This window comes from Thamnophis elegans, chromosome 9, assembly GCF_009769535.1.
Source record: "Thamnophis elegans isolate rThaEle1 chromosome 9, rThaEle1.pri, whole genome shotgun sequence".
Classification (NCBI taxonomy): Eukaryota; Metazoa; Chordata; class Lepidosauria; order Squamata; family Colubridae; genus Thamnophis; species Thamnophis elegans.
This window is the reverse complement of record NC_045549.1, coordinates 17,610,239-17,631,828: the sequence shown is the minus strand read 5'-3', so window position 1 is coordinate 17,631,828 and position 21,590 is coordinate 17,610,239. Positions and strand designations below refer to the sequence as shown.

Here is a 21,590-nt window from a genome sequence, read left to right as displayed (position 1 = left end):
TGGAGTCAGGAACAACTAGCACATATGTGTGAGGGATTCACTGTTCTATATCCAGTGTCTGTTGCCTTCCCATATATCAATTAATCTGAAGTTCCAGATTCATCTTAGGAAATATGGGCAACAAGGAAAGCTACCACTCCCATTCATGTTGGAGGCACCTTTTAAGGGACTTCCGGTTTGAAAGGATTAGCTGTCAATGAGCTGGAATGAATGATGTGAGCTCACCCCATCCCGCCGCAGCTGGGTTTCGAACATGCACTTGCTAACCTCCAACCCAGCTAACCATATAAGTCACCTAAAGGAACTTTGAAAGTGACAGAAAGACATGTAACAAAGCCATAAGAATTATGTCACCACAAGCAACTGAACTTAGAAACATCAACAAGAGAAATTTGAAATAAATTCTTATGACTAAGTTTGAAAAATGGAAACTTATTTCACAAATTTAGGGAACTTCCAGGCACATTTCTGTATGGCATTAGCTTTCAACCCAAGACAGACACTTGAAGTCATTTGAAGACACTCCAAGGCATCTATTAGCAAGGGAAAACAGCTGGCTGCATCGGAGGATGAACAGAGAGAAGTAGCTGTTTCTTCAAGTACTGTCATTGTCTCTATAGCTAACTGGTAAACAAATTCTATTGCCCTGCAATTAGCTGTATCATCACTCTAATAGAGAATAAATAATAATAATTTCCTAAAGCTTTATGACGGGTAAGGCAAGAATATCACCATTGTTAGAATCAATGTCTCCACATTCACGTCAATCCCTCCCCACCAAAGAAAGCTATTGTCCATGATAGCAAATGCAAGAGGGAAGTTAAAAAGAATTGAGAAGAGCATTTCATCTGTTTTCCTTCCTAATGACAGGTAACCACTTAGTCAGGTCTGTATTTGAAGCAATTTTATTTAAGTCAAGCTAAATTGGTCAATTTGAAAATAGCTGAAGAAATGAAAAGAGCAAACAAAAGAAACATAGGGAAAAAAGTCCACCTAAATGCTGAGTTTCACAGAAGAGCAAGGAGTTTACCTCTTAAGTAAGCAATGCAAAGATGATTACAGTTGAATGGGAAGACAAAGGTTTTATTTAAGACAATTACAGAAAACCAAGGTAAAAATTTATGTAAGATGGAATCAGTGGTGGGATTCAAATTTTTTATTACTGGTTCTGTGGATATGGCATGACTTGGTGGGTGTGGCAGGGGAAGGATACTGTAAAATCTCCATTCCTACTCCACTCCAGGGGAAGGTAACTGCAAAATCCCCATTTCCTCCCAATCAGCTGGGACTCGTGAGGCAGAAAATAGTTGGGGGTAGAGCCAGTCAGAGGTGGTATTTATCGGTTCTCTGAACTACTCAAAATTTCTGCTAACGGTTTTCAAGAACTGGTCAGAACCTGCTGAATACCACCTCTGAGAGGGATGTGATAAAAAAAAAACCAAGGTAAATATCTCCAGCAAGATCAAACAAAGGGAATTGTCTGGATCCCACTGATAAACTGTCTTATCTAACGGGATTCGGGAAATGTACTTTGTTCTGGCACCTGTTCTTTGAAAGACATCTTACAAAGTTTCATAGAGCCCTTATGCTAATGATGTTCAGAAAGTTATTAAAACTTGATCCCAGGTCTTTGGATCAGGAGCTTGTGGAGTCCCTATTAGTTGGGGTTTTTTTCAGTGTGTTGAATTGGTCATGTGGTCAGCTATGATCTTTTTATATGCACTGTTTTCTTATTTTCTTTTTATAAGCTGCTCAGAATCATTGACCAATCAGGCAGCCATGAAATGCAATGAAAGTGGCTGCTTAAGGATGAACAATCCATAAGTACCGCACAAGCAGGGGTGGATTGCTACAGGTTTGCCTTGGTTCAGGAGAACCCGTAGCTAACGTCATGGTTGGTTCGGAGAACCTCCAAATCCCAACCTTGGCTGGCCCCACCCACCCCATCCCACCCCTCCCTGTCCCTCCCAGGAATCTCCACACAGCCTATTTTACATGTGAGGTAAGTGCAGGGCCTGTGTGGAGGCTCAGGGATGGGGAAAAAAGGGAATCCTGGAAGGTGGAGACTGTTTTCGTCCTCCCAGAGATTCAAGGAAAGCCTCTGCAGCCTGGAGAAAGTGACACCCCCCCCCATGGTGCAGGAGGCCGACTAGGCCATACCCCCCCCCCCCATGGCCACCACCACCCATAAACTGAGCAGAGAACCTGTTGCTGAAATTTTTTGAAGCCCACCACTAAGCATAGGTGGGTAGATTCTGTGCAGGAGCACTGGGGATTCATTGGAAACATGGGGCTAATCCATAATATATATTTTTATAACAAATGTGGCAAATTGTTTGCTCTGCTTAGTCCTTTCCCTTTTATTATTAAACTTACAATGGGCCACACAGTTTATGTATTGCAATTTTAGTATAGTTAGCTGGTGTATAATAGGCAGACTGGATTTTACCATAGATTTTAGTTGTTATTTATTATTTTATACTAGAATTTTTAATTGTATATTTTCATTTGTTTGAATGAGTGTTTTTATTTGTTCTGGTCTCTGGTCTGTGACTGTAATAAACTGGAAAAATGCAATGGAATGAATTAATTTACTTTGGAAAGTCTAGCTAAAGGAGCAATATTGCAAATATTCAGAAGAACTTTTTAAAAAAACCCACCTAAACCTTAATGATATGCATGGAAGTTTAATCAGGTATGATATCCCATCTTCTGGAAAGTGAAGTAAAATGGATTCTAGAAAATGTTGCTAACAAAAAAGCTGCATTAAAAAAATATTACAAGATGATGCATTTCAAATGATGATGGGCTATGTGAGCAGATATGAAAAATAGTAATGATCAAGGATAAAATAGGATCAATTTGTATTCCAATATCAAAAAAGACCATGCTAATGATATTTGAACTACCAAACAGTTGCTTCTATCTCATGTACTAATAAGAAATTCTCAAGGTGCTAACACTCCAGATTTCAACAGGGCATGGAATGAGATAGAGGCTAGATATATAAACTGGATCCAAAAGGAGAACATTGCTATCATCCAGTGGATGGTGGAATGGGCAAAACCTCTCAAAAACTTCAGAAAGATTTGTGGGTAGCTTTAAAAACATGGATGTACTGAGCCATGTCATCTGCCTGTTGAATAATTTGTATGATGTCTAAGATGTAACATAACCAAAGCAACTAAACCCTTCAGAATCAAGAGATGTTTTCTGCAGTCCCCTAATTAATTTATATGCAGAGTATGCCGTGAGAAATGCTGAAGTAGAAAAATAAAAGATGTTGGAATCAGAATTGCTAGGAGGAACATCAAGAACCTCAGTTGTGCAGATGACACCACTTTGAAGACTGGAAGGGAGAAAGGCTTAAGGAATCTCTTGCTGGTGGGGAAGTAAGTTTCCTGCTTAGGATTTTTTTTTTTTAAGATCAAGTCACCAAGCAATGCCAAGTCAATGCAAACAGGTGGAGAAGAACAGAAGTAGAACAGGATGGCAACTTGAAAAGACTTGATCTTCCTATGCTCAAAACTTCACAAGGATTGTGGTTAGAGCCGTGAAATAAAGAAATGTCTCTTATTTAGAAGAAAGATGGATCTGAATCAGGGGTGGGTTTCAACCGGTTCGCGGAGGTCCCCGCGAACCGGTTGGTCGGCGAACCCGGAAGTAAGTAACTTCCGGGAATAGCGAAGGGCGCACCCGCCCGCGCTCCTTACCCGGTTTTGACGAGTTCTGCGCTTCCATGCATGCGCAGGATGCATACAGCGCCTGTGCGATCCTCCAGGAGCAGCTGGAGCATCGCACAGATGCTAGTACGCATGCGTGCACTGTGCGTGTGCACGAGGATGCCGCCGGCCCCGTTCCAACCGAACCAGTTGGAACGGGGCGAGAAACCCACCCCTGATCTGAATAAAATATGCATAGGCTGATAACAAAGGCATCTACTTGTAAGGCATTGGCTTCCCGTGATGTAACATAAGGCTCTGCAACTAGACGCTAGATCAAGGGTGTCAACTCGCGTCGTCATGGCAACATCATATGATGTATCGGGACTTTCCCCCCCTTCACTAAACTGGGTGGGGGCGGAGCCAGCACGTGAAGCATCCGGCCCAAGGGCCACGGGTTTGATACCTCTGCTCTGGATTCTAGACCAGGGCTGTCAAACTCGAGTTGATTGAGGGCTGCATCAGAGTTGTGTTTGACCTTGGGGGACCAGGGTGGGCATAGCCAGCTTAATGTCACTCATGTTGACATGGTTAGGTTTCCTCCGATTCCATCTGCCAGCCAATGTCGCCTGGCGACTCCCCGGGGGAGAGCCTTCTCTGTTGCAGCTCCGGCCCTCTGGAACGAGCTCCCTGTTGAGATCCGGACCCTTACTATCCTCCTGGCCTTCTGCAAAGCCACCAAGTCCTGGCTGTTCCAGCAGGCTGGGGGGAGCTGAGAAGCATCTGCCTCCACGGAAATTGTGAATGTTGGTTTTGTTTTTAATATGTTGTCTTTGTCTCTTTCCCCCACTTTCCCTTGTCTTTTGTGAGCCGCCCGGAGTCCTCTGGGAGTGGGCGGCATACAAGACAAATAAATAAATAAATAAATAAATAAATAAATAAATAAATAAATAAATAAATAAATAAATAAATAAATAAATGTTGGGGGCGCCGGTGGTGTCTCAAGCACTCTGCCAGTGAAAACGGGCTCCCAAGCTTCGTTTCGGCTGTGATAGCCTCCTACAATCCTTGGGATTGTATCTTGGGAGTGCTGCCTGTGGCCCTTGCAAGCTCCGTTTTCAATTGTGATGTCCTCCTGCAACTCTCTGCCAGCAACAACAGAGCTCGGGAGGGCCGCACGCAGCCCTCCCGAGCTCTGCTTTCGCTGGCAGAGGCACTGCAGGACGGTACTTCACTGTTTCTAGAGTAGCCCCACGGGCCAGATACGAGCACCCTGCTGTCCGAATCCGGCCCCAAGCCTTGAGTTTGACACCCCTGCTCTAGATTAAAATGTAGGTTTATTAGGTACCTTAAGAGAAGGAGAGGAGCCATGAAAGAAAACTTTGAAATTTGGAGTAATGGAAGGCAATAAAAAGAAACAGACAGGAGATGTGTCTGGATCCTATTACCGAGGACAGAAGTTGTAGTTTATAATAATTCAACAAAACAGTTAACTGAGAGAAAATTCTGGTAAAATGATATTCACCGAGTGACAATGTGTTGGAAGTGACAGAAACAAATCACGGTTGCTCCTTGCGAGCTGTTGATAAATCTTTAGAAGGTGATGCTGAATCTGAATGTATAGCAGGACACATTGTGCTTTCCAATTTAACTGGTGATGTTGTAAGAGGTAAGCACTGGGCATCAAACCTGAAATTTGGGGGTTGCACTTGCAATCCTTCATTTTACCTGGTTCAATTCACCTGGATACTTCCTTCTCCAGTGAAGCTACCTCACTGTATCTATAGCCCTACAGATCTGACAGAAAATACAGGTAGGATGTATGCTGAATTTAGTTCTTTTCCTCATGGTCAGAGAGAGATTTTTGAAAATAACCCAGCTGCCTACATGGGAATTGGAGCTCAATTGTCAGTCAGAAAATTCACTTCTTCTACCTTTGATGAAATAGTGCCGAACTTTTATTACAAGGTTATGTTCGAAAGTCATAAAATGCTGTTCGTTTAATTTGTCCTGTGGATATTGCCTTTGCAAAATAACTTCCGAATAATATGCTTTTCCCTTCTCTGAAAGATGTTTAATAATATATCGAAAAGAAGCAGCTGTGCCATATGGCTTCCTGCCTTGTATGTTTCAACCATGCTGCTTCTGGTCTTTCTAGATCCATTTAAGATATGAAGGGGACCATTAATATATTCCTTAACTAGCTTATTGTTCAGAGCTTCTCAAGAGGCAGCTGTCACAACTTTAATAGGTTTAACATTACTTTTTCAACATGTGGCAATATAAGAACCACACTCAAACAGGCACACAAACATACTCCCAAAATTCAAAACTCCACACCTTTATAGAGTTTTCAAGGAATAATTTTAACTTTTTAAAAAAAGGAAAGAAATACTGAATAACTGACTGGAACTGAATATAACCCTTGTGTGTATGCTTGTTGTGGCCTAACAGGATAAGAGAATAAAGACAATAAAGTGTCAGGCAATACTTAGGCCATAGTGTAGAACATAAAATAACAGAGTTGGAAGGGACCTTGGAGGTCTTTTGATCCAACTCCCTGTTGAGGCAGGAAACCCTATAACATTTCAGACAAATGATTTTCCAATCCCTTCTTAAAAACTTCCAGTGTTGGAGCATTCACAACTTCTAGAGGCAAGCTGTTCCACTGATCAATTGTTCTGTCAGGAAATTTCTCCTTAGTTCTAGGTGCTGTCGATGTGGGAGCAGATTGGACATCTGGGTTTGTTGCAATATCTGACTGCCATTAGGGCTGGTTTCCAGATGTCTGGTAGGTGGGAAGTATCATCATGTTTATTCATGTTGTCAAACTATCCAACCTACTCCAAGACCTCGCTTACAAACCTCTAAACAAAGACCTCACCTGGAAAAAAACACCAAATCCAAAATAAAAGCCTCTCCCATCATTGAAGATATCCAGCAAAGAATCATCCCAGAGAGAAATCTTCCAGATGCCGAAAACTCTATGGCCTCCCCAAGATACACAAAGAAGGAACACCACTCAGACCCATAGTCAGCTCCATAGGCTCACCTCTACAGAATCTTGTCAAATTCCTTGCCAAACAACTCCAAGCCTATGCAGAATCCATCACCTCACACGTACAAAACTCACTCCACTTCATAGAAACAATAAAGAAACAAAACCTACAACCCAGCGACCTATTCGTGAGTTTCGATGTCATATCCCTCTTCACCCAAGTGCCTATAAAAGAAGCCTTGACAGCTATCCAGAACAAACACAACCCCCCTAAACACATCCTGGACCTGACCAACCACTGCCTCAATCTTACACAGGAAAAGACCTGCATATATATATGTGGTGCGTGTATGTGTATGTGTCCGTGTGTGCGTGTGTGCGTGTGTGCATGTGTGCATGTGTGTGTGTGTGTGTGTTTGTGTGTGTGTGTTCCAGCATAACCCTGGAACGCCTCCAGCAATTTCAACCAAACTTGATACACTGATAACTTACTCTCTGGAAACAAATACTGTGGGAGTAAGACACCCTTAACACCCCCTTGGGGTATGTATTCTGTTAAGATACAGCCTGTTGTGCCTTAAAATGACTTCTATCGTACTGCCGTAGAATGGCTTCTACGGTACAGCAGTGAAGTTGCCATGATAATGGCTTCACAGTATTCCACAAGGAAGGACAAATGTATGGCCATGATCTATAAAACATTATTGCAGCTTGGCCTGCCTGCACCACTACAAAACTGACATGATGTCCTTCAGATTACATACCAGAAAAGAACTACAATGTTGAACAGCTTAGTGCAAATATCGCAGACAAGAAATCACTTCTAAATCAAGATCAGAAAAAAGCATACCAAATGATCATGGATCGGCTAGCAAAACAATAATGTGGTATCACTTTCCTTAATGCTGCTGGGGGCACAGGGAAAACATTTACAACTAATTTAATTGTTGCCAAAATCAGGGCTTTTCCTGTCCAATACAGGATTAGGATAAATAAATACTGGGCCAATGCCTGGTTATCAGCTAATATTAAATAAACAAGAAGATAATCTGAACTCATTGGGAGTTCTGCAAATGTCTAAAAGTTCTACCTTTCGTGGAGAATATGTCATGCAGGTACATTGGGTTGAACAATGTTCTATTTTAATGTAGGAAATGTAACTACTCCACTGCCTTATGTCTCTTGCAATGGCACCTTTGAAATTTGACACACCTTCTCAGCAAGGTACCTTCAGGAGCTCTTCATGCAAAACCTACTATTTCCCACAAAATGTGTGGGCTGCATAATTTCATGTCTCAGCACTTCCTAGCACTGAATTTTTAAAGGAATCTCCTGATGGAGCAGTCCACTTGATAGGACTCTCATGTAGCTCTTATAATGTAAGTCAAATCTCAGCTTGCAAGAGACTTAACAAAAATGGAAGTGTAGGTCAAGAGTGGAACTCGTCCTTGATAAACTAATGGTAACCTAATTCAGTATTCTGTGTTTTTTTATGCTGGCCAATTATATGTTTCTGAGATGCTTAAAAATAAAACAGAATCATAGTACATTGTGTTACATTGTGATAGTACTGACTTATAGCAGTTCATTTAGTGATCGTTCAAAGTTACAACGGCACTGGAATAAAAAGGGACATAACCATTTTTCACACTTAATAACCATTGCAGCAGCCCCACGGTCACATGATCAAAATTCGGACGCTTGGCAACTGACTCATATTTACCGTATTTTTTGAAGTATAAGATGCACCTTTTTCCTTCAAAAAAGAGGGTGAAAATCTGGATGCGTCTTATACACTGAATACAGCATTTTTGGCCTCCCAAAACCACGCCCCCTTTGCAAAAATGGCCGTGCCTAGCCTTTAGGAGGTTCCAGAATGCTTTTGGGGGCTGGGGAGGGCTAAAATGAGCAAAAAATAAGCTGTTTTATGCTCATTTTATTCCTCCTCAGCCCCCAGGAGCAAAAAAACAGGCTGTTTTTTATTGTTCCCCCCCCCCAGACCCCAGGAGCACTATATAAGCCTCCTAAAGGCTATGCATGCCTTTTGACAAAAACAGGCCACTTTTGCTTGTTTTTGCCCCCCCCCAACCCCTAGGAGCACTCTACAAGCCTCCTAAAGGCTAGGTATGCCCCCCCTTTTTTGACAAAAAACAAGCCATATTTGGGAGGTCTGCAGAGTGCAAAAACTTTTTTTAATTTGCCTCTTCAAAATCTTGGTGCGTCCTATACTCCGGTGCATCTTATACTCAGAAAAATACGGGTATGTAAGGTTGCAATGTCTTGGGATAATATGATCACCTTTTGTGACCTTCTGACCAGCAAATTCAATGGGGAGTGAGATTCACTTAATAAAAGCATTACAAACTTAACAGCTACAGTGATTCGCTTAACAACTGTGGCAAGGAAGGTTGTAAAATGGGGGCAAACTTCATTTAACAAATGTTTTACTTAGAGACAGAAATGTTGGGCTCAATTTTGGTTGTAAGTTGAGGACTACTTGTGATCTTGTCCTTTTACCACTATGCCATATTGTCTCAATACTTGCAAAAGTAGCTATGTATGCATCTGTCCCACACAGACTAGATTCAGCTGCTTCTCACAGCATGCAAATCACTGCTTAACTTTGGACCTGAATATACTTTCATAATTTAATCTATGTAGGAAGAGAGCTCTTTACAGTAGACCAAAATCAGAAGGGTGTCAGGCTTGGAAGCCATCTTTGTATTGGGTCTCAAACATATTCTACTGTGGGAAATTGGGAGGAGGGATTGTCTACATGGAGCATGGGAGACATGTAGCCATAATAACATTCCTTCTCGGAGAGTCAAGGTCATTTTGTCCCTGCACCTGGACTGACGTGGATGGGAGGAATCTTCTTTCATGACAGTAGCTGATTGGTCCATGTGATGGACACGTGGGTGCTGGGGCAAAGTCTTGAACTTTCAACTGGGTGGGGAAAACCTGAAAACTTTCAGATTCGGGTTTTCCTAGATGTGCCAACATGGTTTCTTTAATAAATTTAAATTTTGAAGAACCTCTAGCCTTGGATTCTTATTTGATGGCGGATGCTATTTGGAACCTTGACAAAGGGGATTTATATGAGAAGTCTGATGCACCTTGATGATATTAGTTGCAGCTTGCAAACCTTACTGTCCTGTAATAAAATTTGCTTGTTACAAAAAGTGCTACCAGATTGCTTTTGGTAATCTAATATTATTGTTGAAAAGGAAAATATGTGCATCAGAGGGACTTGGTAAATACATTATCTATCTACATCCAAGAAAATCTTTTGCAGGAAGACATACAAAATAAATGAAACACCAGAAATATTTCACATACAAAGAGCTGACAATCTGGTGATCTGTACATATTTTGGACCACTCTCACCATCGCTTGACCATGGACCCTGGCCACAAGCCACACTGGTTTGGGCTGAGTCCCAAAACATTTGGAAGGGGACTTAGTTGACTATATGTTGGCTAATCTATGTTGTATAGGGGTGGTTAACAGGGTAGATAGCAAATTGCTTTTATAGCTGAGTAAATATGTTCTTATATAGTCCTTGACTTATTACTACAATTGAGACCAGAATTTCCATTGTTAAGCAAAAGATTGTTTAAGTGAATCATACTAAATTTTATGACTTTTTTGCTGTGGTTGTTAAGTCAATCACCGTATTGTTGAGTGAATCATGAGATCCTTAAGCGAATTTGGCTTCTCCCATTGACTTAGCTTGACAGAAGCCAGCTGGGAAGGTTGTAAATGGCGATCACATGATCCCAGGATGCTGGAAACGGTTTTAAATACAGGCCAGTTGCCATGTAGCCAAATTTTGATGATGGGACACTGCAACAGTTCTAATGTGAGGACTGATGGCAACTCCTTTTTTTGCAATGTTATTGTAACTTCGAACAGGCTCTCAGCCAGTCTAGGCCAGCCTGTGCAGAATTACTATTCTCCAAAGAGAATTACTATTCTCCAAAGCACCTGAGAGTAGGTCAAGAAGCAATGGGTGGAAACTAATCAAGGAGAGAAGCAACTTAGAACTGAGGAGAAATTTCCTGACAGTTAGAACAATTAATCAGTGGAACAGCTTGCCTTCAGAAGTTGTGAATGCTCTAACACTTGAAGTTTTAAAGAAGATATTGGATAACCATTTGTCTGAAGTGGTGTAGGATTTCCTGCCTAAGCAGGGGGTTGGACTAGAAGACCTCCAAGGTCCCTTCCAACTCTGTTATTCTATTCTATTCTATTCTATTCTATTCTACTCTGTTCTGTTCTGTTCTGTTCTGTTCTGTTCAGGGGTGGGTTCCTGCCATTCTAACCTCTTCTATAGAAGAGGTTCCACAAATCTAGTGTACCGTTTAGAACTGGTTCCAGCTCCCTCCCTCTGCCCATCCGCAGCATGCTTGCCCCACCCGCTGCTCACTAATTGGCTGACTCACCAATCATCCCACCCATCTCTAAGAGTCCTATCGAAACCTTAAAGTCTTAAAGCTGTCAAGTTTGAACACCCCTGGGGTTTTTTTTCTAAAGGGTTAGGGTGCGAGGGTCTTGTAACTTGACAGTAGTAGTTGTAGTTGAGTTTATTTATAGGCCGCCCTTTTCCCTGAGGGGACTCATGGCGGCTAACAACTTGTATGGGAGGGGAAGACATACAATAACATAAAAACACAATGTATAATTAAAATCAAGCAACATTCATACAACATTCGGGTGGGGGAGGATTATGGTCTTTACCCCCAGGCCTGGCGGGATAGCCAGATCTTGAGGGCTGTGCGGAAGGTCTGAAGGGTGGTGAGGGACAGCTTTAAGACTTGCGTGCTTCAAATGCCAGAGTTTCTGAGCCAACATTTTGGTTGCTAAGCAAGAGCGTTGTTAAGTGAGTTTCACCACATTTTACAAGTTGGCCATGCCCATCCAGTCACATGACTGCCAAGCCACTCCTACTAAGTCACATGGCTGGCAAGCCACTCCCACACAGTCACATAGCCAGCAAGCCACTCCCACAAAGCAGGTGACACTTACAGAAGTTCTAATTTTTTTTGAAACACACCACTGATTCTATTCTATTCTATTCTATTCTATTCTAGTCTAGTCTAGTCTAGTCTAGTCTAGTCTAGTCTAGTCTAGTCTAGTCTATTTCTATTCTAGTCTTCCTTAATTTATAATAATCTCTTCTGTAGTTGTGGGGAGGGAAACACTGTCATCTAACAATGAACCTACGTTTCAGGAGTTTTGCATTTTAAGCTGCAAGCATCAACAGGGTAAACCTGAATATTTACCAAACAATTTGGAGGCATATTAGGGTGGGTACATTGGGTCTTGTCTGCTGGATATTTCATTAGCCCAGAATGCATAATAATGACAGACGGGAGCCTTAACTCTAATCCCCACAATTTTGGATGGGGCCTCTAGAGAGTTTCTAAAAATTGCTTGTGATTTGTTTTTGGAATATGACAGTAGGTGAAATGTATAAAATATACAGGGATTAGTTATTAGATCTATAGAAAGCAGCCCTGATACCATTCAGATAGGAAATCTAAGGCTTGGAGATGATACAGTTCAGTTCAAGTATGCACTTCAAGGTTTGAGGGCAAACCAATTAAACTTCAGCCGCTCGGAGATGTGCAAAAGAAAAGGAAATTGCCCATCAGTTATAATGAGGAAGCATTAAAATTCATGCAGCTATTTTTATTTGTAGAGTGGGATATAAATAACAAGGAAGGTATTTTAGAGGAGACCGATTCTGCCAAATTTCAGTGGGATGTCTTCGCTATAATATTTCCACTGCATCTTTATTTAGAAAGAGGTAGCTGGGGTGAAAAAAAAAAGGAGAAGCGAGCAGGTATCAAGCAAATTGATGGATGTTCTGTGTCTTGAAATAATGAGGAAAGTATCCTGCTTCAACTGAAGCTTAAGTTCTATTTCCTTAGTTCTCCATTTGCGTTTTTGCCTCTGTTCAGTGATAGGTTACGGGAGAGTGGTGAAATTCAAAATTTTTTACTACCGGTTCTGTGGGCGTGACAGGGGGAGGATACTGCAAAATCCCCATTCCTCGTCACTCCTGAGGGAAGGATATTGCAAAATCTCCATTCCCACCCCACTCTGGGCACCAGCCAGAGGTGGTATTTGCCGGTTCTCCAAACTACTCAAAATTTCCGCTACCGGTTCTCCAAAACCTGTCAGAACCTGCTGAATTTCACCCCTGGTTGGAATACTTGGTTGTTGAGCTTGCTTCTTTTAATAATGACCCCTTATCTTAGACCTAGCGGATCTCTTCAGGATCCCAAAAGTGCTTTTTCAAAAGGCAACTGGGCTTTCTTTGTTTTTCCTTGAAGACATTTCACCTCTCACCCAAGAAGCTTCTTTAGTTCTGACTGAATGTTAGATGCTAGAAGGATTTATATTCCTTGCAGTCAACTGGCCATTAGCATCCTCTCTGAGAGTCATTGAGGCTACTTGAAGTCACCTGACTAGTGCCCTCAGGGTCACCTGACTAGTGTAAATAGGTGTGGACCAGTGGTGGGTTTCAATATTTTTTAGAACCTCTTCTGTAGGTGTGGCCTGCTTTGTGGGAGTGGCTTGCTGGCCATGTGACTATGTGGGAATGGCTTGTTGGCCATGTGACTGAGTGGGAGTGGCTTGCCAGCCATGTGACTGGGTGGGTATGGCCAATTTGTAAAATGTGGTGAAATTCACTTAACAATGCTCTTGCTTAGCAACCAAAATGTTGGCTCAGGAACTCTGGCATTGAAGTGTGCAAGTCTTAAAGCTGTCAAGTTACAAGACCTTTGCATCCCTAACCCTTTAGAAAAAAGAACCCCAGGGGTGTTCAAACTTGACAGCTTTAAGACTTGTGGACTTCAACTCCCAGAATTCCTCTTCTCGCTCTTCATCTTGATGAAGTGCGGACGGGCGGGGGGAGGGAGCTGGAACCAGTTCTAAACGGCACTGTAGATTTGTGGAACCTTTTCTATAGAAGAGGTTAGAACTGGCAGGAAACCATCCCTAGTGTGGACCCATTTTTGGAACAGCTGAAAGGACTGTGTAAAGAAGCGATAGGTTGTGTCGTACACTTCCCATGAAGAAACTTCTTGGATGAGAAGCAAAACATCATCAAGGAAAAACTAAGAAAGTCCAGTTGCCTTTTGAAAAAGCATCTTTGAGACAACCATGACCTGGATGACTGAGAATCTCCATAGACATCTCTTGGGGATGATCTTAGAAGACTGTGCTTTGACTTGTTCTGGCAGGGCAACATATGTTTGCTTCAGAGGTGGGTTTCACATAATTTTGCCGCCGGTTTGCTGTGCACCAAAACTGTGAGCATGTGCCTTTTGCGCATGCATGCAGCCTTCCACACATGCACTTTGCTTTGCATGTGTGGCTTAGAAAACGTGGCTAAATAGGATGACATAGAATCAGGACAGGTGGGCTGGCCCACCTGCAGGTCCCCGTTACCGGTTCGCCCAAACTGGTCTGAACCGGCTGAATGGCACCACTGGTTTGCTTCTTTTGTTTTCTGGCACACAGTTTAGGCAGAACGTATTGGAAAACCTTGTCTCCTTCTGAGCGTGACTCCTTCCTGTTATGGCTGTGGATTGCTGGCCATGTTAATTAGTTTGTAGAAGCACAAAATTCATGTATGGTGAGACATTATGCCACAGAGATAGTTCATAAAAAGTAGGGTGGCCCAATGAAAGTGGTATGTTAAGCTTTGCTAGTCCAATTTCTTTTGGAATGAAATGCTTGGCCTAGAATCTGTAAGAGTTAGCCTGGCATCCATTTGTTAATGTTAAGAGACTTAAACCTGCCCCAGTTATGAAAAACATAAATATTAGACCCAAGACCTAGCTGAATTTGCCTGAGCCCATAATCAGAGTGCTGAGCGTTTAGTTGAATTCCTAATTATATTCATGGAATCAGCAGAGGTGAATATTATCCTCATAAGTACCATATTAAAGTTGTTGTCTGAACACATCAAAGAGATTAAAGAGAATTAAGTCTAAACAATGTTAGCCTTATGACTCCAGAAGGCCTCCGAGGTGATAAAATGTGCCATTCATGTCAGTGTCAGACAAGTCATCATGTCACACAATCTTCCCCTCCCCAGCATCACCACTTCTGCAGAAACAATTGAGGTTTTTCTAAAAGATTTTGTTTTACTAAAAGATTTTTTTTTAACCAAACTTTGTTTTAAAGTGTCCTTGGGGGGGCAGAATGTACACAAGAAATCCTGCCAAAGTCTTTGTTTTAAACACACTCTTCAGATTATATTCACTATTAGAGATGGCAAAATCTCTTCAGTTTTTTTAGGATTCAGATATCTCTCACACACACACACACACATACACAGAGAGAGAGAGAGGGAGGGAGGGAGAGGGAGAGAGAGAGAGAGAGAGAGAGAGGGAGGGAGGGAGGGAGGGAGGGAGAATCAATCAAATTTGAAACAATCATGGAATATTTTGAACTTATTTCCAGCATTGATGATAAAATTATTTGATTGAAATATTATTTTATTGGTAGAATTAATTAGAAGAGGATGGTTTTATGAATTCATGTTCACATGCCTACACAATGTAAATGCCATCACACACACAAAATTGATCATAGACCTTCATTATTCATAGCTATCCACACTGTGCATTATTTATAAAATGTGCCAACTTATTAAAATCACATTCCTCTACCTAAGGTTGGTTTACCCTGCTTATGTCTTGCCCTGACATATTAAACATCCTTATGAAGATTGATATGCTTCCTTTCTGTGATGTTGTGTTTCTACTTATTGTAGGGATAAGCTCAATGATTGCAGAAGCAGGCATTTGATCACTTAGCATCAGATAATCTCAGAACATCAGAATAACGGATTGGAAGGGAACTTGGAGGTCTTCTAGTCCAACCCCCTGCTCAAGTAGGAAACCCTAAACCATTTCAGACAAATGGTTGTCCAATTTCTTTTTAAAAACCTCCAGCGACGGAGTACCTACAACCTCTGCAGGCAAGCCTTTCCATTGGTTAATTGTTCTCACTGTCAGGAAATTTCTCCTTATTTCTAGGTTGGGTCTGTTTTTAATGATCTTCCACCTGTTACTTCTTGTCCTGCCTTCAGGTACTCCGGAGAATAGATTGACTCCCTCCCCACCTCAACAGTCCTCACCCACTGGATCGCGTCAATGGGTGCTTTTCACAAGAATATTGAGCAGTGTCCTTATTGATTCATTACGCTCTTTCTGACAAACCAGGATCTATCTCACAGTCCTTATTTCTCTGCTTCCTTTCAGATATCATGGGTTGAAGCTTCTTCAAGAGAAGAACCATTTCCACTTCTTCTGAGAAGAATCCTTCCAGTATAATGAACAAAATGCTGTGAAAATTGGCTGATCTGTTCTGCTGGCTTTCAGTGCTATTAATGTATGTTATGGGAACGAGCTCCATGTCTTTATGGAACAAGTGGGTTATACACAACCGAACAACACTTCCATTTCAAAGCATGTGAAGGTGCCTCGCTCATTCATTTTTAGGAAATATAGAATTTTGTGCTATTCCTGTGTCGAGTAAGGCATATTACTGTACACTATCAGAAAAAAATACCTGTGCCAATCCTTCAAGCTAATTGAGTCACACTGTAAGAAGAATTGTAGGACGCTAACTACGGTGTGTGTGTGTGTGTGTGTGTGTGTGTGTCTGTGTTTAGATAAGAGATAGATAGATAGATAGATAGATAGATAGATAGATAGAAGATAGATAGATAAATAGAGATAGATAGATAGATAGATATAGATGATAGATAGATAGATAGATAGATATAGATAGAGAGAGATAGAGATAGAGAGATGATAGATAGATAGAAGATAGATAGATAGAAGATAGATAGATAGATATAGATAGATAGATAGATAGATAGATAGATAGATAGATAGATAGATAGATAGAAGATAGATACAGATAGATAGAGATAGATAGATAGAGATAGATAGAAAGATAGATAGATAGATAGATAGATAGATAGATAGATAGAGATAGATAGATAGAAGATAGATAGATAGATAGATAAGATAGATAGATAGATAGATAGATAGATAGATAGATAGATAGATAGATAGATAGATAGATAGATAGATAGATAGATAGATAGTAGAGCTGGAATTCTTGATAAGTAAATCCCAGGGAATGTGGAGAAGAGAGATACTGATTTGTGCAACATTCCCTTGACTTCAGGGCAGTTTCTTATTACATGGGTGGCAAACAGGTTATGGATACCGGATTTAGAAGCACAATGTGCCTTTCACCATTTTGAACCAATTTTGGATATTCTGAAAGCAAGAAACAAACAAGAAATACTAATACTAGTATGCATATTAAGCCCAAAGGATCTTCTCCACCCCCCCCATCTCTGCAAACTAGGCACTGTGGTATGAATCCAGACAATTGCTATTTCCATAATGGAACAATAGGTTAGTACGAGATGGAATCCAGCCAGGAGCTTGATAAAAACTGCAATATTTTCCTCAAGATTCTCCCAAGACTCAAATGTTGTTTCCTACCTAATAACTTTCTAGTTCTGCCTGTTCTGAAACTGCTGGAATTATGCAGATTTAATTCCCAGGCTTGTAACGGCAGGAAATTACATTTTTATTCCCCCATTTTTTTAAAGGCACTGAATGCTTGGAAATCTAGTTTTCAGAATTTTTGCTGGAACATTTCTATGAAGTATGTCGTTTTAAAATTATAATTGTTAAGGGGTGGGGTGGGGCAAGACTAGTGGATACCTCTTTTTTTTTAGGAAATATAGATTTATATTTCCAAATTATATGAGCGATGGTTGCGCAGTGGTTAGAATGCAGTACTACAGGCTACTTCTGCTGACTTCTGGCTGCCAGAAGTTTGGCAGATCGAATCTCACCAGGCTCAAGGTTGACTCAGGCTTCTCTCCTTCCGAGGTGGGTAAAATAAGGACCCAGATTGTTGGGGACCATAGGAGGACTCTTAGAGGGGGCTGTAAAGCATTGTGAAGCGGTATATAAGTCTAAGGGCTATTGCTATAACCACTGCATTTGTAATGCCCTCCTCACATATATGTTTAAACTTGTACATTATATTCTGAATGTGTATTGGTATACTTCGTAGTTTGTGGGATTGTGATCAACAATGATATTATATTGCACTGTACTTTCTATATTAGCTTGCACAGAATGGCAATAGCACATATTGGGTAAAACTGGATTGCAGTTGTGCTGCAGTGAATGTACCAAAATCTGCATGTGATTGGTACTGTCCTTAGTATTTGCAGGAAATTCTGCATGTGGATCAGTAGACCAAGGCTGTTAGCATACCAATAACAGGAGCTCTTAGACGTTTATAGTGTTTTACAGCCCTCTCTAAGCAGTTAACAAAGTCAACATATTTTCCCCAACAATCTGGGTTTTCCTCAAGATGCTTTTTTATCTGCTTATTGAAAGATAATTATTGGGATTTATTTATTTTATTAAATTAAATAAATGATTTCCAATTACTGCCGAGATTTTTTTTTGAACTCTATCAAGAAAAATCTGACTCAGTGCAACACCCATACAGATTATAATGGGTTGTCCATTTTATTGATCTGTTTAAAATTAAATGTGCTCTAATTACTGTTCTATTTTATTTCCAGTTTATTATGGTAATTATAGTTACAATATCTTAGTTCAGTTTGGAATGTTACGAAGAACTAAAAGAGAAACGTTCAGAATTCAATTAATTTCAGTAATATTTAATTGAATCTACTTTTATTTGGACTTTATCTAATGACTAGAATTAATTAGGTAATTAAAGTTACATGCGAGCACTTGCCCACTATATGTTCTCAGTCAGTGGTTAGGAATCTCCTTACCTTTAATACTAGTTCTCCAATCAGTCCATTCCAAGTCCCATTTTCCAGTGGAAGCCCGTATTTTTGATCTGGTGCAACATAAATTTCATATGTGAAGCCAAGATAAGTAGATAAAGATTCCAGGACATCAATTGAGAAACCCTGATATTTCTTTGGTTTGCCCAGAACATTTTCTGACACCATCACAAATGGTTCCTCCTATACAGAGAGAGAAAAAAAAAAGAGTGACACTTAGGGCAAAGGAAATTCATATTTTAAAATAAAATTTCACTATTCTTTATCCCAGTTTCCTCCTCTCATTTCCTTTTTAAACATGTACAACTCTGAATGCTGGAAGTTCAGGAATGGACTTACCCATAGGGCCATTTTTCGTGCTCCGGAAGTGAAGCCTCCTGAAGCCTCCGGAGGGAGAAAAATGGCCCTACGGGGCAATAAAAGGCCCTATGGGCAAACCGGAAGTCCTGTTTTTTTGCCCTCCAGAACCTTCAGGAGGCTTCCCTGAAGCTTCGGGAGTGCGAAAAATGGCCCAGTACACAAACCGGAAGTCTGTTCCCAAACTTGAGTTGTTTTTCGTCCTCCGGAGACTTTAGCTTTAGCCTCCAGAGGGTGAATAACAGCCGTAAAAGAAGGCTGAAGTCAACTGGCCAGCATGCGCAGGAGTGCTAGAGCTGACAGGGCAATGCCTTGCGTGCCCTAACAAATGGCTCTGCGTACCACCTCTGGCACACATGTCATAGGTTCAACATTCCCGCTGTAGCCAGTGTGAGTAGATCAACTAGCTTCCAAATACAGATTTATTGGTTAGATCTGTTTTCAGTAGAGCTGTGAATGTTTTTGTGACAACGTAACAACACTTAATCCAAGGAATCTTATCTTTCTGAAAAACATGCAACGATCACCCAGCTATATTTTAAATCACATATGTGATACAATGCCTGAACAGAATTTAGGGAACTAAATTGCCACTCTTGGCTTTATACACATAGTATACAAATAGTCAAACAACTGATAAGAGTTACTGCAACACTGAACAGCAAACATAAACACATTTTGATTTAGAACGGATATTTTCCTGTTCAATAGATCTGATATGCTGCAGTTAATAAAAATATTTACACACTCACACACACACACACACACAGTGTGAGGGAGAAAGACACAGAGACAGAGAGACACAGGAAGAGAGAGCGGGGGAGAGAAAGAGCAAGAGAGAAAGAAAGAGAGAGAGGTGGAAAGAATCAGAGAGAGAGAGAGAGGGAGGGAGGGAGGGAGGGAGGCAGGCAGGCAGGCAGGCAGGCAGGCAGGCAGGCAGACAGACAGACCGACAGACAGAGGGAACTAAACTATTGTGCCCTTTTTTATTTCCCTCTTCTGTTGAAATTTGATGCATTATGTACAGCTTTCCTTAGATCTGTTTAAAAAAAGAGTGAGTGAAAAGATATTCTTCATATAAAAAAAGACTTCATACCTCCTTTGTTGGGATATTAGATACTAACAGTTAATAGTTCAGAATTTGAATTTAGGAAGTTAAAAGTGACCACTAATTGCTCCTCTGATTTATAAAAAGGCTTTAGAAAAGGCTTGTATACCTTCGCTGCTTATGCTCAAGTTTCAGGAAACCAAGGACAAAACTAGGCAGGTGAAGAACTTAGGGAGAACTTCTACTCCACAACAGCTAGCCATTAAAGATCCCAAAACTGTTAGGGTATTAACATTTTGCTCAAGCATGAAATAGACGACTTTTCAACTCTTGAGCTGATTTATGATGTTTCATTTTTCAGAGCATCCAAATGTTCATTACAGATGTTAAGCTCCAGGGGAAGTACACATTGCAGAAATTTTTGTGCTTGGAAACTTGCAAAGAATGCTCATTAATGTGGTCATTTCTGTAATGACCAAATAGCTCAATTGAAAATTCCATATCTTAAGGCTCTCACACAATCTGTCCATAGTTAGAAATGAAGGGTAAATTCAGAGAAAAGAAAAGAGCAGTTCTGGAAAAAGTTTCTCAAGTTAGGATGCGGTAACAAGAGTTATTCTATAAACTTTTACATACATAAATGAGAAACCAGACATACACAAACACATTTATTTCCTTCCTTCCTTCCTTCCTTCCTTCCCTCCCTCCTAATAACAGAATAATAATGTTGGAAGATCTTTTAATCTAACCCCCTGCTCGAGCAGGAAGCCCATTTTAGACAAACGGTTTTCCTATCTCTTCTTAAAAATCTCCAGTGTTGTAGAATTTACAACTTCTGGAGACAACTGATTTCACTGATTAATTGTTTTGTCAGGAAATTTATCCTTCGTTCTAGCTTGATTCTCCCTTTGATTAGTTTCCATCCACTGCCTCTTGTCTAGCCTTCAGGTGCTTTGGAGAATATATTGATCCCTTGTTCCTTTTCCTTCCTTCCTTCCTTCCTTCCCTCCTTCCTTCCTTCCTTCCTTCCTTCCTTCCTTCCATCCATCCATCCATCCATCCCTGTATCAGCTGAAGTCAACTTTTATGACACGATACGCTTATATATTTGCCTTAGGATTTTTCCCTTGATTTTCTGCAAATGATTAAGAGAATTACATTTCCGGAATCTAGTGACCACTCAAGTTGTGCAGAGGATTCTAAATATCCCAGGTCACTCCAATTTGGAAAAGATCCTACACATCTTTCTTTATTATCTGAGCTTTAACTTATAGGCTTCTTCCCCAGTTTTCTCAAATTCAGAGGATAATGGTTCTATCACTAACATATTTTATCAACTACTAGCTGATAACCTGGCGTAACCTGGGTATGTTCCCAATCCTGTATTAGAGGGAGCCCCCTTGTAGAGTACTGTGAAGCCATTACCATGGCAACTCTGGGTAGAAGCCATTTTAAGGCACAACAGGCTGTATCTTAACAGAACTTGAATCCAACATGCACACTATCAGTGTTGAAAGTATTGTGATTTGATACTATAGATATAATTCAGTCCTTTTCTTTTCAGTGGCCCAGGTGTTCCAGAATTATTCTGGAACACAGACACACAGATACACAGACACACAGACACAGACACAC

General features: G+C 40.8%; 1 protein-coding gene across 1 annotated transcript in view; it reads right to left on the bottom strand.

The window, feature by feature from the left end:
* The window catches only part of GRID2 (glutamate ionotropic receptor delta type subunit 2), a 1,047,867-nt gene that overhangs the window by 226,193 nt on the left and 800,084 nt on the right, over nucleotides 1–21,590 (bottom strand). Inside the window, 1 exon segment of the mRNA XM_032224334.1 lies at nucleotides 18,536–18,733. Coding sequence (XP_032080225.1) covers nucleotides 18,536–18,733 — 198 coding nt within the window.